The 16547-nt window shown below is 43.2% G+C and overlaps 1 protein-coding gene across 12 annotated transcripts in view; it reads right to left on the bottom strand.

The window, feature by feature from the left end:
• LOC110536366 (potassium channel subfamily T member 1) overlaps window positions 1-16547 on the bottom strand; it is a 134094-nt gene that overhangs the window by 15385 nt on the left and 102162 nt on the right. For all 12 annotated transcript variants that reach the window (XM_036936281.1, XM_036936280.1, XM_036936272.1 and 9 more), the window contains 11 exons: window positions 14604-14740; window positions 13261-13324; window positions 12800-12908; window positions 11630-11738; window positions 9802-9951; window positions 9240-9475; window positions 5962-6178; window positions 5009-5114; window positions 4448-4620; window positions 2278-2349; window positions 1232-1366 (listed from right to left, as the gene is read on the bottom strand). In XM_036936281.1, the coding sequence (XP_036792176.1) occupies window positions 1232-1366; window positions 2278-2349; window positions 4448-4620; window positions 5009-5114; window positions 5962-6178; window positions 9240-9475; window positions 9802-9951; window positions 11630-11738; window positions 12800-12908; window positions 13261-13324; window positions 14604-14740 (1508 nt within the window). The remainder of the gene's footprint in view (window positions 1-1231; window positions 1367-2277; window positions 2350-4447; window positions 4621-5008; window positions 5115-5961; window positions 6179-9239; window positions 9476-9801; window positions 9952-11629; window positions 11739-12799; window positions 12909-13260; window positions 13325-14603; window positions 14741-16547) is intronic.

The raw sequence follows: 16547 nt of genomic DNA on the forward strand, positions 1-16547 counted from the left end.
CCTGCCAAATGTATGACCATATTAGAGACACATATTTCCCTCAGATTACACAGATCCACAAAGAATTTGAAAACAAACCCAATTTTGATAAACTCCCATATCTACTGGGTGAAATTCCACAGTGTGCCATCACAGCAGCAAGATTTGTGACCTGTTGCCACAAGAAAAGGGCAACCAGTGAAGAACAAACACCATTGTAAATACAACCCATATTTATGCTTATTTATTTTCCCTTGTGTACTTTAACCATTTGTACATTGTTACAACACTGTATATATACATAATATGACATTTGTAATGTCTTTATTGTTTTGAAACTTCTGTATGTGTAATGTTTACTGTTAATTTTTATTGTTTATTTCACTTTTGTATATTATCTACCTCACTTGCTTTGGCAATGTTAACACGTTTCCCATGCCAATAAAGCCCCTTGAATTGAATTGAGAGTAGGAAGGAAGGAAAGAGTCAAAGAGATTCAATGCTTTGGGCTCATGGGTAAGTACCAATCTAGCAGTGATGCATGGTTTCAGTTTTGGGATGTTGAATGAAACGTTTCTACCCTGATAGATGCTCTGATAGATGCTGTTTAATACAGTTTCACCCAATGGTTTATTCATTTTACTTTCATGAAAAACAACAACATCATCTAACACTTTCATCTGACTGTCATCTAACACCTTCATCTGACACTTCCATCTGACTGTCATCTAACACCTTCATCTGACACTTCCATCTGACTGTCATCTAACACTTTCATCTGACACTTCCATCTGACTGTCATCTAACACTTTCATCTGACTGTCATCTAACACTTTCATCTGACTGTCATCTGAGACTTTCATCTGAGACTTTCATCTGACTGTCATCTAACACCTTCATCTGACACTTCCATCTGACTGTCATCTAACACTTTCATCTGACACTTTCATCTGACTTTCATCTGAGACTTTCATCTGACTTTCATCTGAGACTTTCATCTGATACTTTCATCTGAATTTCAAATGACTTTGAATTCCCAGAGTGTATTTCATTGTTTTATGTCAGTTCCATGCTTGAAAAATGATTTTCCCTCTTGAATTTTAAAGACAGAGTATATATAATGATTTACTATACTGCAAGTAGTCCACACTGTGCCGTAATAGGTTACTTGAAATGAAGACCTGCAACCAATCTGTGTGCAGCGCATTTACTGTATATCATTAAACATAGAAGCAGGCATCTCACAGCATACCTGAACATGGTCTGTACGTTGACTATGGTTTTGGCGTCTGCCATATAGTCCTCCTCAGCACTCATGGTGCTCTCCTTGTCCACCACCACCAGGTTATCAGCATAGATGATGCCACACTGCAGAAGATTGTCCAGGCTGCCACAAAGAGAACCCATCATAACACAACACATCGTGACAAGCTGCCACAAAGAGAAACCAACACAATATACCATATTATGACATTCGTGACTTTTACCTGACCTATAATATGTCATTAGACACTCGTTAATTGCAAATCCCCTGGATAGTAATATACATAATATACAGTGCATTCGGAAAGTATACAGACCCCTTGACTTTTTCCACATTTTGTTAAGTTACAGCCTTATTCTAAAATGAATGAATTAAAACGATTTAACATAAATAGAAAGCGAAAAAAGGTTTTGGACATCCTGTTTCCATTGATCATCCTTGAGATGCACACAGCCAAGACAACGCAGGAGTGGCTTTGGGACAAGTCTCTTAATGTCCTTTAGTGGCTCTGCCAGAGCCCGGACCTGAACCCGATGGAACATCTCTGGAGAGACCTGAAAATAACGGTGCAGCGATGCTCCCCATCCAACCTGACAGAGGTTGAGAGGATCTGCAGAGAAGAATGGGAGAAACTCCCTAAATACTGGTGTGCCAAGCTTGTAGCATCATACCAAAGAAGACTCGAGGCTGTAATCGCTGCCAAAGGTGCTTCAACAAAGTACTGAGTAAAGGGTCTGAATACTAATATATATATGATATTTTAAATGTTTTATTTTGAATACATTTGCAACAATTTGTGTTTTTTGCTTTGTCATTAGGGGATATTGTGTGTAGATTGATTCGGAAAAACAACAACTTCATCAATTTCAGAATAAGGCTGTAACGTATACTTTCCAAATGCACTGTATAGCTAATTAATGTGTAAATGAGGGAGGCACTGCATAATATCATTGGGATGTCATTGGAATTGACCAGGGTCATTGGAATTCTGTGAAGTGAGGCGTTCCAGTAACGAAAGAGTAATGAACACCTACTTATCTATAGTTCCGGCCATGAAGTAGACCATTGGGAAACAGCAGATGGCTTCTAGGAAGTGGTTGTCAGGCCTGCAGGAATCACAACACTATATCAATAGGGTGTAGTAGAATTACATCATTATGTTAATCACATTACTTTTATATTAGAATGTATTCATATTAGTATTTTCACAATGTCTGTTCTTCTGAAATGAGTCTCTGAGGCTTAACGCTGACAGTTGATTTAAGATGCCTAGGTGATAAAACCTAAAGACTGCATTCCAATCCATGATTGGTGTCTGTGTGCCTGACTGCCGGTGCCAGGCAGAACCTCCCTCCAGTTTATTTCTCCCACGTGGCAGATGAATACTGGACTTCATGAATTAAGGGAAGGAACTGGTGTCCTATGTTGCATTAGTATGTTTGTTTAACAAAGTAGTTAAATGACCTAGAGACAGAAACCTGGTGCAATGTAAATGTTGCATGAGAGCACAATGTACCTTCGTATAATTTCACAAATCTGTTGTTTGTCACATATTCAGGAGAATATGTCTTAACTATGAAATGCTGTGGCTTAGTTCTGCTCTTAGAGTTCTCAGTGATTACCTTAAGGGTGGTTACCGACCAACTCCATTAGTGTAGTAATTAAATTATAAAGTTGTGTTGTTTTGAAGAAATCTAAATCTCTCTCTTTTGATTAGAATAATTCCATGACAAGGGGCAGAACATAGACAACTGCAACCACACATAAAGTACAGTACATACATACTAATGGTTATTAGACTATTAGAAGCCTCAGCAAATTTTGCAGCCAAACAATTTTCCTTTAAAAAAAATTAAACTACACAATGTCCTAAAATACTGTACATATGCAGCAAATATGTATTCTGTTTTTTGATTCTACGACAAAATACTGCTTCCTGATAACTCCTCCAGATATGCAATATAGCCAGTTGCCATGGTAACTCATCAGGAAGTAGATAACTGTATAGTGGGACTAGGATAGATACAGTGTGAAATGTTAGTCTCTGCCCCAGACTATATGGGATTACAGAGCTCCATGGCTTTCTGTTTAGCTACACAAACTTCCCTGGAGAGTCCTCTGAAGTTACTGTAATGAAATCCACACTGAATTATTATAGGCAAAAACATCACACAAACACACACCCCTGAATCTTCCCAGAGCTCCATTTATCCAACAGAGAGGCACAGCCAGCAATATGAATAATGAAGAAATGATTTCTCATCCTGCAGCAGTTAAGTTAACTTCAGGCTGCAGCTGTATAATCACATTACTCTCCCTACAATTACTTAATGTCACTAGATTTCATGCAGCCCAACACTAAATCTTGGCAAAACTTTATATTACAATAACCATCTGAGTGTAATGCATTTAAGTACTATACCAAGTCCTATAACAATGAATATACCACATCATATACCAAGTCATATACCAAGCCCTATACCACAGCCTATACCACAACTTATACCAAGTCATATACCACATCATATACCACATCATATACCAAGTCCTATACCAAGTTCTATACCACATCATATACCAAGCCCTATACCACATCATATACCAAGTCCTATACCACATCATATACCACATAATATACCAAGTCATATACCAAGTCCTATACCATATCCTATACCACATCATATCCCACCACCTATACCAAGTCCTATACCAAATCATATACCAAGTCATATACCAAGTCCTATACCATATCATATACCAAGTACTATACCACATCATATACCAAGTCATATACCACATCATATGCCACATCTTATACCACATCATATACCAAGTCCTATACCAAGTCATATACCACATCATATACCAGGTCATATACCACATCATATACCAAGTCATATACCAAGTCCTATACCACATCATATACCACATCATATACCAAGCCCTATACCACTACATATACCAAGTCCTATACCACATCATATACCTTTTCAAGTCTCAATCAGCAAGTGTAATGCATTATGAAAACATGTATAGGTGTTATTATGCATTTAGTCTGTTTAAATGCATTACACACAGGTGGATACATGATATGTTATCTAAAACCATTATAAAGAGGCGCAGACCAGTCATGTGGTTGCTTATGGGGTAACCTCACCCTCAAGCTATTGCGCCCAGTGCAGTCCGGTGCGTGAAACTACTTACGGGTAGTCTAATAGCAGGACGATAGGGTTGAGCTCTTTCCTGGGGCGGTAGTAGGCCCGCAGAGGGACGATGAAGTTATAGAGGCCGTTCCCTGCCATCTCTGCAGATACTATGATCAGCTTGTTCTTAAAACCATAGGCCTTGGCATCCTCAAAACTGTTGTGCCTGCAACCCTGGATGTCATGGAAAGTTAGGTAAAAGGTCATTGTGTTTCAGGTTTGTTATGATGATTTAAATGTTTGTCAGTGTTACTGGGTGAAGTCTAAGGCAAGTTTTTTGTCCATAAACATATGATATTCCTTGAACTATTGTGACAACACTAAACAGTTAGGTTTGTCTGCTGTATTCTATTATTTCAATTCATACAGTCAAGTTTACAAGCTAATGTACAATACAATTGTTAAGACATGGTGCAACCAACACAGCTCAACACAATAAGATATAATACATTGTTTGCTGTCTTTGGAACAAGACTGTGTGGCTTAATAATTACTACATGAGAGAACAAAACCAAGTTTGTTTGTCAACTATAGACTTCATTACATCCTTGTCTCTACTCACCTTGTCCAGACGAAGGCAGCAGAACGAGGCTTTCTGGGGTAAGAGATGGCACAGGGTTGGAGAGCTGCCAATGTACGGCGAGTTGGGAGGATATCCTTTCACAAAACTGAGGTGAAAAATTTAAATGAACAACAAATACACACACTTTCAGTCAGAGAGACTTTAGAAGAGGCAATGAACCAAAAACTTTAGCGACAAGGCAATCTATTGAAAATGTTTCAATGTCAATCATTGACACCATCTATTTGTCATTGTGTCATTGACACCATCTATTTGTCATTGTGTCATTGACACCATCTATTTGTCATTGTGTCATTGACACAGCTATTTGTCAGTGGAAAGTATTGCACACATGTTGAAGGTTAACACAAAGGATTGATAGATTGTTACATACAGTATAGAGACCGAGTGTAGCCTTTTCTCAAAGGCTTGTTTATCATGACCACACAGGGGCACTGTGGGACTTCAAGAGATGACTGTATGGCTCATGACCAGAACACAATATAAAATTCTCTCTCTCTCTCTTCCAGGCAGCAGTCTGCCATACCACAGTGTGTTACTTATGTAACTGTTGTCTAAGGGCTACAATGGTATGCATTGAAAGATGTAAAGAAAGGGAGAAAGAAATAGAGTGAGAGAGAGAAAATAAGAAAATAAAGAAAGAAAGGATCCACTCTAACCCCCCCACACATCTTCTCTTTCCTTTGGTGATGGAATGGATAGAGTAGCTGTGTGACTCAACATTAAGCTGAACAGACGTTATAAAAGCCGACTAGACATTATCATATTGACTGTCAGTTAATAATGAAAACAATAATTCTAGCTACAGCCCAGCCATAAGCCATGGCCTGTAGCGTTGAAACCAGTGAGTGCTGATACATCCTTTCGGAAACACAGCCCAAGCCCTTCCAACTTCCCTTTGCCCTCCGCGACATCTCTGATTGGACACTCACTCGGACACCGACGAGCTCTCCTCGTCTGATTGGTTGGTCTCGTCCTCTGATTGGTCACTGAGCAGGTCGCAGGGCAGGATGGAGGAGGAGTCAGCGATCTCCAAGACGGGGGCGATGCTGGGCCGTCTGCTTCCAGACCCGTTCTCTGTGGGCAGGGTCAGTTTGCTGCTGTCCTCTGGGGGGTCCGTCGGGTTCTGGAGGTCCATGGCGACCGTCCCTGAAAGAGGTGGTTGAATGGTTGGTCGGTACAATGGGGTGGTAGTGTGATGGGATTGGGCACCACTGATAGATAGATAGATTAGTTGTTGTAATTGTTTACAGAAACCTTAAGTTGATATACTATGATTCCCTATGAATACTCTATACTATACAGTGCAGTGTAAGCACATTTATGTTGCCTTGCCTTGCATGATTCATTATCTAATCATCTTTTCGTGTGAAATGAACCAGCACAGCTGACGTGCTAACTGCACTGTCATTGCTTCTGGTTGAATTAGTGAAGTCACTTAGTCTTTTGTCCTTGCCCAAAGCAGCACACTCATCCATCAAACTCATGTGTCCTCAATGCACTGAATTTTATTAGACTTTACAGGCGAATGTCCTCAATGTTATCTATTCAACACTATCCGATCTACCCCCCATCTAGTTGAACAAAAAGTACATGTATCCATATAAGACAGTTGTACTATTCAGTACCTGGACAAAGAGCAGTTGAATACAACATGTTTTTAATAGATTGTGTCAACTGAATGAATGTCCTTGAGGTTTTTGTCCTCGTGATAAATGACATATTCTAAAGCCTTCAATCCATTTAAATGTGTCTACCTTGTATCTCATTTCTGAAAGGTTAAACATCGGGCATATCTTAATCTTGTTGCAATGGGAAGTAGCAGGTACAAGTACATTTTTTGATAAACAGAACTAAAACGATGCAAAACTATGTGCAAAAACCCTGCAAAGAACAGCAAATCACAGGAGGTTGGTGGCACCTTAATTGGGGAGGACGGGCTTGTGATAATGTCTGGAGCGGAATAGCTGGAATGGCATCAAATACAGCAAACACATGGTTTGATACCATTCCATTGGCTTCGTTCCTGCCATCATTATGAGCCGTCCTCCCCTCAGCAGCCTCCATTGCAACACATTTACAGAAAACATCAACCTATACAGAACAACTGTGTTGACAGAAATCCTTCTCCAACTACACTACGGTGTTGCCTTACAACAGGACAATTCAATAGTAGCAACATGCACAAACTTACCATACGAAGTGGCCTGATCAACTTTAACACGTCGTAGCAAAACAACAACAACAAAAACAACAACAACAACAGAAACCAAGTCAACCCAGAAAAGGAAAAAAAACAATAGTCAGACAAGAACACATGCATGAAGTCACAAGCATACAAAACAACCATCACCACCAACATGTCAATGGCAACATTGCACTGTGAAAGGTAGCATTGCACTATGAAAGGTAACATTGCACTGTGAAAGGTAACATTGCACTGTGAAAGGTAGCATTGCACTGTGAAAGGTAACATTGCACTGTGAAAGGTAACATTGCACTGTGAAAGGCAGCATTGCACTGTGAAAGGTAGCGTTGCACTGCGAAAGGTCGCATTGCACTGTGAAAGGTAGCGTTGCACTGCGAAAGGTCACATTGCACTGTGAAAGGTAACATTGCACTGTGAAAGGTAACATTGCACTGTGAAAGGTAACATTGCACTGTGAAAGGTAGCGTTGCACTGCGAAAGGTAGCATTGCACTGTGAAAGGTAGCAAATATATAGCAGTGACAAGTGAAGAATCCCTCCTCGCCCCCATTCTCTCACGCCCTTGCAACACTAGGCTCACTCCTCTGATTTTCCCTCCCTCCATCTGATCTTTATAAGACTCTGCCACTCCTCCTCCCTCCCTCCATCCCTCTATCATTCTGATCTTTTAAAGACTCTGTCATCCAACCCTCCCTCCCTCCCTCCCTCCCTCCCTCCCTCCCTCCCTCCCTGATCTTTATAACTCTGTCATTCTCCCTCCCTCCCTCCCTCCCTCCCTCCCTCCCTCCCTCCCTGATCTTTATAAGACTCGGCCATTCCTCCTCCCTCCCTCCCTCCCTCCCTGATCTTTATAAGACTCTGCCATTCCTCCTCACCCCCTCCCTCCCTGATCTTTATAAGACTCGGCCATTCCTCCTCCCTCCCTCCCTCCCTCCCTGATCTTTATAAGACTCGGCCATTCCTCCTCCCTCCCTCCCTGATCTTTATAAGACTCGGCCATTCCTCCTCACTCCCTCCCTCCCTCCCTCCCTGATCTTTATAAGACTCGGCCATTCCTCCTCACTCCCTCCCTCCCTCCCTGATCTTTATAAGACTCGGCCATTCCTCCTCCCTCCCTCCCTCCCTCCCTCCCTCCCTGATCTTTATAAGACTCGGCCATTCCTCCTCACTCCCTCCCTGATATTTTTAAGACTCGGCCATGCCTCCTCCCTCCCTCCCTCCCTCCCTGATCTTTTTAAGACTCGGCCATGCCTCCTCCCTCCCTCCCTTCCTCCCTGATCTTTATAAGACTCTGCCATTCCTCCTCACTCCCTCCCTTCCTCCCTGATCTTTATAAGACTCGGCCATTCCTCCTCCCTCCCTCCCTCCCTCCCTCCCTGATCTTTATAAGACTCGGCCATTCCTCCTCACTCCCTCCCTCCCTCCCTGATATTTTTAAGACTCGGCCATGCCTCCTCCCTCCCTCCCTCCCTCCCTGATCTTTATAAGACTCGGCCATTCCTCCTCCCTCCCTCCCTCCCTCCCTGAACTTTATAAGACTCGGCCATTCCTCCTCACTCCTTCCCTCCCTCCCTGATCTTCATAAGACTCCAATTACCAATTACCAATGACTTTACACTGGAATAAGTTAAGCTACACTAAAGCTACCCTTAAGAAAAATTGTCAAAAATGTCATAGACTACAAATTGCAAGAACAGATCACTCTGTAGTCAGATGTCAACATAATGTGTGATTTAGCCTAAAAAACACAGACATTTCAAATAGTTAGCTACACCACTACATGGCAAAACAATTTATTAATTACTGAACAAAACACTACAAAGATTAGAATTTAGATCAACTATAACCAAGCTAGTGCAAAATGTACTGTAATTAAATTACTAGTTGTTACATTACATGTAGTTCATTACCTCCCAACACTGAGGCTCACCCATCCCTCCTCCCTCTCACCTGCTCCCCTTTACTAAGCTATCCCTCCCTCCCTCTTCCGTTCGTTCCTCACCCATACTGGCGATGATGCTGTGTACAGGCAGCCTGGAGGGGGCATCGTACAGCCCGGCCACCGGCAGGCCCTTGTTGTCCTTCTCCTCCTGTTTAAAGATGAAGGCGCTGTTCTCCTCCTTGGTGATGTTGATGTAGTAGCAGGTGTCTGGGGCAGCCATGATGTGGCGAGGACCAGGGTTCAGCAGGATGCTCTTGTTGTCCTCCCTCTTCACCCCGATCAGACACACACCATACCTGAGGGGAGATGAAGAACAGCCATCTGGTATGCTGTGCTTAGTGTAATCCAGTGGTGCACAACTCTGGTTCTAAAGGGCTTCTGGCTACAGGCTATGCCGGTTTGCCTTGGTTTGACAGAGAGTGATTAACCTTGAAGACATGAACCAAGAGACAAATACCCAGGGAGCTAATCTAATCGAAACCCAAGAATATGCCACATATTTACACATGTATCAATCAAGTCCCAGGAGAAACTGACACTAAGACTGCTGTCCTCAAGGTTTGCAGAGTGTCAGAGAACAGCAAGAAGTTCTTATACAAGCCATGGCAGGAAGTCTACTCACTTCTTGTGTGCGTGGAAGGAGGCATATGTGAAACTCTTCCCATCATACTCCCCAAAGAACTTGCTGTCACAGAGGCGGATATGGTAGACCTCGTTCCCCGAGCACCGTCCGTACGTCCTCTGCCACTGTTCTGGAGACAGCTGGCCTTCCCTGTAGTCAAAAACAGAAGAAGTGGAGAAAACTCATTGTGGCCTTATGTCCCAATGGGGAGGAATATGACTGATGAAGTAAGGGGATGAAGATGACTGATGAAGTAATGTGATGAAAATGATTGATGAAGTAAGGGGATGAAGATGACTGATGACGTAAGGTGATGAAAATGATTGATGAAGTAAGGGGATGAAGATGACTGATGACGTAAGGTGATGAAAATGATTGATGAAGTAAGGGGATGAAGATGACTGATGACGTAAGGTGATGAAAATGATTGATGAAGTAAGGCGATGAAGATGAGTGATGAAGCCTTGACCTGAGATGTTAAAGAAACATGAAGGACTGTTAGAGCAATGTGAGGGCCTGTGACAGTGATGAACTATCATGTAGAGACTTTGATACCATTTTCACATTACTGTCTCCACCTGACCCGTAATGTGCTGTTTGAGATATTTTATTTTCCAGCACAGTTCCAGTAACTATAGTCAGAGAGGTCATGCCCATATGGCGCGTAGGGGCACGCGGCCCCTCAAATTTGTCCTGTTAAAAACGTTAAATGTAAAAATATATATATTTAGTATTTTCTGGTATAATTTTTTGTTGTTGTTTCTCTGTAATACTACAAGCCACATGTGAATTGTATGAAGTTGTCTTTAGCCCAGAAAGGTTACCCATCTCCCAACCTCATAACTAGCTACCAAGAAGTAATTTCAGGCTATCAATCAAGTTAGACCAGTTATCTCCCAACTCATTGTAATTCCCTGACTTGATTTGCAACTCGGCACCTTTCCTTGTCTTGATTGACAGCTCCATCAAACAAATTGCTTCTGAACTTTTATGAGCTTGTAACTCCAACCAATAATTACCTTGTTGAGAATAAGGTCATCCCAACACAGCAATTACTCTCTCTCTCTCTCTCTCTCACGCTCTCTCTATCATTCTCTCTCACTCTCTCTCGCTCTCTCATTCTCTCTCATTCTCTCTCCTCATTCTCTCACTCTCATTCTCTCTCTCTCATGCTCTCACTCTCTCACTCTCTCTCTCACTCTCTCTCACTCTCTCACTCTCTCTCTTTCTCTCTCACTCTCTCTCTCTCTCTCACTCTCTCTCACTCCGTCTCTTCTCTTTCTCTCTACCTTTTAACCTTTTAATCAATCTGATGACTTCAGAGAAAACTAATTTATTGGAGTTGTCTTTTCCCAAAAAACCTGTCACCATGTATGACATAGCCTTTCTAATTATTTCCATAAAGAGGATAAGAATGGATTCTCTGCTGCGTCAAGCTGTTGATATTATAAGGATGCTGAAAAGATTTTATCATCTTGGCTTGGTGTTGATGGCAGCGCGCAGTGAGATTGATGAGTGTGGAGGCCCAAGGTAAAGTTTATGGCAACGCAGTAGATTTCAGGGAGGAGTCATTAATTAGGTACGTGCTTTAGACTAATGACAAATGTGCCTGTTGTTGTTGTCGTAGCAACTTGGGACTTGTTTACAAAGGAGGACACCTCATTCACAAAACAAAACCTGCAACGATCTCTGTATAATAAGGCATTTTATTTGTAGAACGCTTTCTCACAAACCCAAAGATTGAGGTTTATGGTTTCAATAGTGATACCTCATTGTGGAGTTTTCAGTAGGAGGAGAGAATCATCAGTGTTTTAATGGGTGTACTCACTGTCCTCTGGAAGTGTGCACCAGGAGTGTGACCAGTGTGGATGTGGCTGGACAAACACAGTTCAGGGCCAGCATGGCGAACTTGAATTCCTCCTCACACACTACGTGATCTAACAAATAAAACAGAATACTGCAAGCCAGAGCAAATAGGTGATGTAACAACTTTGTTTTGAAAGGAATGCACCGGACAGAGATGGAGAGAGGGAGCTGGGGATGGGGGGGACTGAGGGGAGGGAGCTGGGGATGGGGGGGACTGAGGGGAGGGAGCTGGGGATGGGGGGGGCTGAGGGGAGGGAGCTGGGGATGGGGGGGACTGAGGGGAGGGAGCTGGGGATGGGGGGGACTGAGGGGAGGGAGCTGGGGATGGGGGGGACTGAGGGGAGGGAGCTGGGGATGGGGGGGACTGAGGGGAGGGAGCTGGGTAAGGGGGGGACTGAGGGGAGGGAGCTGGGGATGGGGGGGACTGAGGGGAGGGAGCAAAACACAGAGTTGGAGAAAGAGAGTAAAAAAGAGAGAGAGGGACCAGGAGACAACAGTCTAAGAGACAGGGAGACTGAGAGAAAGAGAGAGAGGGACAGGGAGACAACAGTCTAAGAGACAGGGAGACAACAGTCTAAGAGACAGGGAGAGAAGAGAGAGAAGGACAGGGAGACTGATAGAAAGAGAGAGAGGGACAGGGAGACTGAGAGAAAGAGAGAGAGGGACAGGGAGACTGAGAGAAAGAGAGGGACAGGGAGACTGATAGAAAGAGAGAGGGGGACAGGGAGACTGAGAGAAAGAGAGAGAGGGACAGGGAGACTGAGAGAAAGAGAGAGAGGGACATGGAGACAGAGAGAGAGAGGGACAGGGAGACTGATAAAAATAGAGAGAGGGACAGGGAGACTGATAGAAAGAGAGAGAGGGACAGGGAGACTGAGAGAAATAGAGAGAGGGACAGGGAGACTGAGAGAGAGGGACAGGGAGCGTGAGAGAAACAGAGAGAGGGACAGGAAGACTGAGAGAAAGAGAGAGAGGGACAGGGAGACTGATAGAAAGAGAGATTGGGACAGGGAGACTGAGAGAGAGAGAGGGATAGGGAGACAGAGAGAGAGAGGGAATGGGAGCCTGATAGAAAGAGACAGAGGGACAGGGAGACTGATAGAAAGAGACAGAGAGAGCAAGGAAAGCTCACCAGCAAACTTCACGTGGAATTTGTTCTCTGGTTTGAGTATCTGGACATACAGGGGGCAGTTTGGGGCAAAGTCCTTCACAGCCCAGGCTCTGAGGATGGTCTGGTGGTCCTGCAGGACAAAACAACATTCATTTCCATCTGCTACTTCTAACACTTTCACCCTCACTCAACCGGAAATGTAATTTCGATTGCCGTCCCGAGTCCTTTTATGAGGCCAGCCGGACTGTTATGTGCATACAATATGAGTTTATAAATCCAATACTTATTTTTCATTTCTGTCCATTTTGTAAAATCAGCTGAGTGGAAAAGTTAAATAGTTCTTAAGCCACAGGTCCAATACGCACAATCTCACTGAGTTAGAGTGGAAATATTCAGTTCATTGCAATCACAACTCAATTCATGTATTGAGTAAGGATTGCAATGCGCTAATTATGAAGTCATGAGCCTGATAATAAACTTACAGCCGCAGTGCGGTCCACCTCATTCCTACTGCTCAGGATAAAACAGGCTTCTGCATCATCCATCCTGTAGGAAACAAACTGGTTTAACAGAAACACACACACACACACACACACACACACACACACACACACACACACACACACACACACACACACACACACACACACACACACACACACACACACACACACACACACACACACACACACACACACACACACACACACACACACCAGGGCCAGGGAAGCTTCAGACAGGTAATATTAGTGAGAACTGTCCGAGAGAAAAGCTAAGAGGCTAAAATCTGCATGCTGTTGTAATGTTCACCGTATTGTCACACTGTATTACTGTCATGGTTTTCATCAGAGTATTTTCATGTGATAACGGCAGAGTGGATGGGTGAGCTGCTGGGTGAATTTATGACTGTTATCACTGAACGACCATGCAGTCCTGTGCTGCATTGGACAGGGTAAATGTCATGCCATCCCAGTTTCCTCTCATGGAGACAAGCAGTATTACCACAATTCAACCATCCATCACCACCCCTTAACATCCACCCTACGACTACAATAAAATCAGAGCAGCTGCATATATCAATGGCTTCCTGTATTGTGTTCCTGACAGGGCAACTTCTGCCACTGCTAACACTGCCAACACGATTTGATGTGATCGATCTCAGCTATGATTTGTGTTGATGCATATGAACTTGGCTGTTGTGATGAGAGTGAGCCGTACGGAGAAATCCCATTGCACTGATATACTAGGAGAGGACTAGCCAACAGAATTAACACCTTTGACTGACCTTTCTTGACTTTACCACTCTCTTATCTGTCAGCAGCACAAGGTGCACAAACTCACTCACAGACTCTAGATTCATATCTGAGATCAGAAAGCCTATCAACCCGTAACTGAACTGTGAGGACTCAACAACAGGCTCATTAGAGGTTTAATCTGATCTGCAATTACCAACTCAGGCCTCTGTGACCTGAACTGATGGTGTTATGATCTTCTCTGATGCCCCTTGCTTCCCTTTACACTCTTAGAAAAAAATGTGCTTTTTAGAACTTGAACTTTTTGGTTCCAGGTTGTCGTAGGTTTCTACATGGAACACAAAATAGTTATACCTGGAACCACAAAGGGTTCTAACTGGATCCAAAAAGTGTTCTCCTATGGGGACGGCCGAAGAACCGTATTGGAACCCTCTTTTTGCAAATAAAACCGTTATAGAATGGAGCTGTCAAAGTGATGTTTCTTTCTATGTATTCCACAACGTTCCCCTGCGGAACACTGCCCTTCTCTCCCATCGAGACTCTTTAGGCCCAGTGGGCGGTGGGTCACTCACTTGGCCCTCATGAGGTCTGTGTCTTTGAGCGCTGAGCCCTGGAGATAGATGACCCTCTGGGACCACAGGGGGATCTGGAGGACACGGCGCACCTGGATGTCCATCTCCGTAGGGCACAGGATCACCACATAGTAGTCCTGCAGGGTAGATACCTGTTAGACACCTAACATCAGGAGAGCAGGGTAGATACCTGTTAGATACCTAACATAAGGAGAGCAGGGTAGATACCTGTTATATACCTAACATCAGGAGAGCAGGGTAGATACAGTGCCTTGCGAAAGTATTTGGCCCCCTTGAACTTTGCGACCTTTTGCCACATTTCAGGCTTCAAACATAAAGATATAAAACTGTATTTTTTTGTGAAGTGGGACACAATCATGAAGTGGAATGACATTTATTGGATATTTCAAACTTTTTTAACAAATCAAAAACTGAAAAATTGGGCGTGCAAAATTATTCAGCCCCCTTAAGTTAATACTTTGTAGCGCCACCTTTTGCTGCGATTACAGCTGTAAGTCGCTTGGGGTATGTCTCTATCAGTTTTGCACATCGAGAGACTGAAATTTTTTCCCATTCCTCCTTGCAAAACAGCTCGAGCTCAGTGAGGTTGGATGGAGAGCATTTGTGAACAGCAGTTTTCAGTTCTTTCCACAGATTCTCAATTGGATTCAGGTCTGGACGTTGACTTGGCCATTCTAACACCTGGATATGTTTATTTTTGAACCATTCCATTGTAGATTTTGCTTTATGTTTTGGATCATTGTCTTGTTGGAAGACAAATCTCCGTCCCAGTCTCAGGTCTTTTGCAGACTCCATCAGGAGTTTTCTGCACCAGTTAGGCCTGTTTTGGTTTTTCACGTTTATTGTTTTGTATTCTGTTCATGTTGAGTTACCTTATTAAAATAACATGAACTCTAACGATGCTGCGTTTTGGTCCGCCTCTCCTTCCCAGGAAGAAAGCCGTTACAAAGGGCTCTATTCCTGTAGAGACCTACCAAATAACATAGCCCTGAACAAGGGCTCTATTACTGTAGAGACCTACCAAATAACATAGCCCTGAACAAGGGCTCTATTCCTGTAGAGACCTACCAAATAACATAGCCCTGAACAAGGGCTCTATTCCTGTAGAGACCTACCAAATAACATAGCCCTGAACAAGGGCTCTATTCCTGTAGAGACCTACCAAATAACATAGCCCTGAACAAGGGCTCTATTCCTGTAGAGACCTACCAAATAACATAGCCCTGAACAAGGGCTCTACTACTGTAGAGACCTACCAAATAACATAGCCCTGAACAAGGGCTCTATTCCTGTAGAGACCTACCAAATAACATAGCCCTGAACAAGGGCTCTATTCCTGTAGAGACCTACCAAATAACATAGCCCTGAACAAGGGCTCTATTCCTGTAGAGACCTACCAAATAACATAGCCCTGAACAAGGGCTCTATTCCTGTAGAGACCTACCAAATAACATAGCCCTGAACAAGGGCTCTATTCCTGTAGAGACCTACCAAATAACATAGCCCTGAACAAGGGCTCTATTCCTGTAGAGACCTACCAAATAACATAGCCCTGAACAAGGGCTCTATTCCTGTAGAGACCTACCAAATAACATAGCCCTGAACAAGGGCTCTATTCCTGTAGAGACCTACCAAATAACATAGCCCTGAACAAGGGCTCTATTCCTGTAGAGACCTACCAAATAACATAGCCCTGAACAAGGGCTCTATTCCTGTAGAGACCTACCAAATAACATAGCCCTGAACAAGGGCGCTATTACTGTAGAGACCAACCAAATAACATAGCCTTCCTCTATTACTGTAGAGACCTACCAATATTATAGCCTCTCTATTACTGTAGAGACCTACCAATATCATAGCCTTCCTCTATTCCTGTAGAGACCTACAAATATCATAGTCTTCCTCTATTCCTGTAGAGACCTA

The sequence above is a fragment of the Oncorhynchus mykiss genome, chromosome 11 (genome assembly GCF_013265735.2).
Source record: "Oncorhynchus mykiss isolate Arlee chromosome 11, USDA_OmykA_1.1, whole genome shotgun sequence".
Taxonomy (NCBI): Eukaryota; Metazoa; Chordata; class Actinopteri; order Salmoniformes; family Salmonidae; genus Oncorhynchus; species Oncorhynchus mykiss.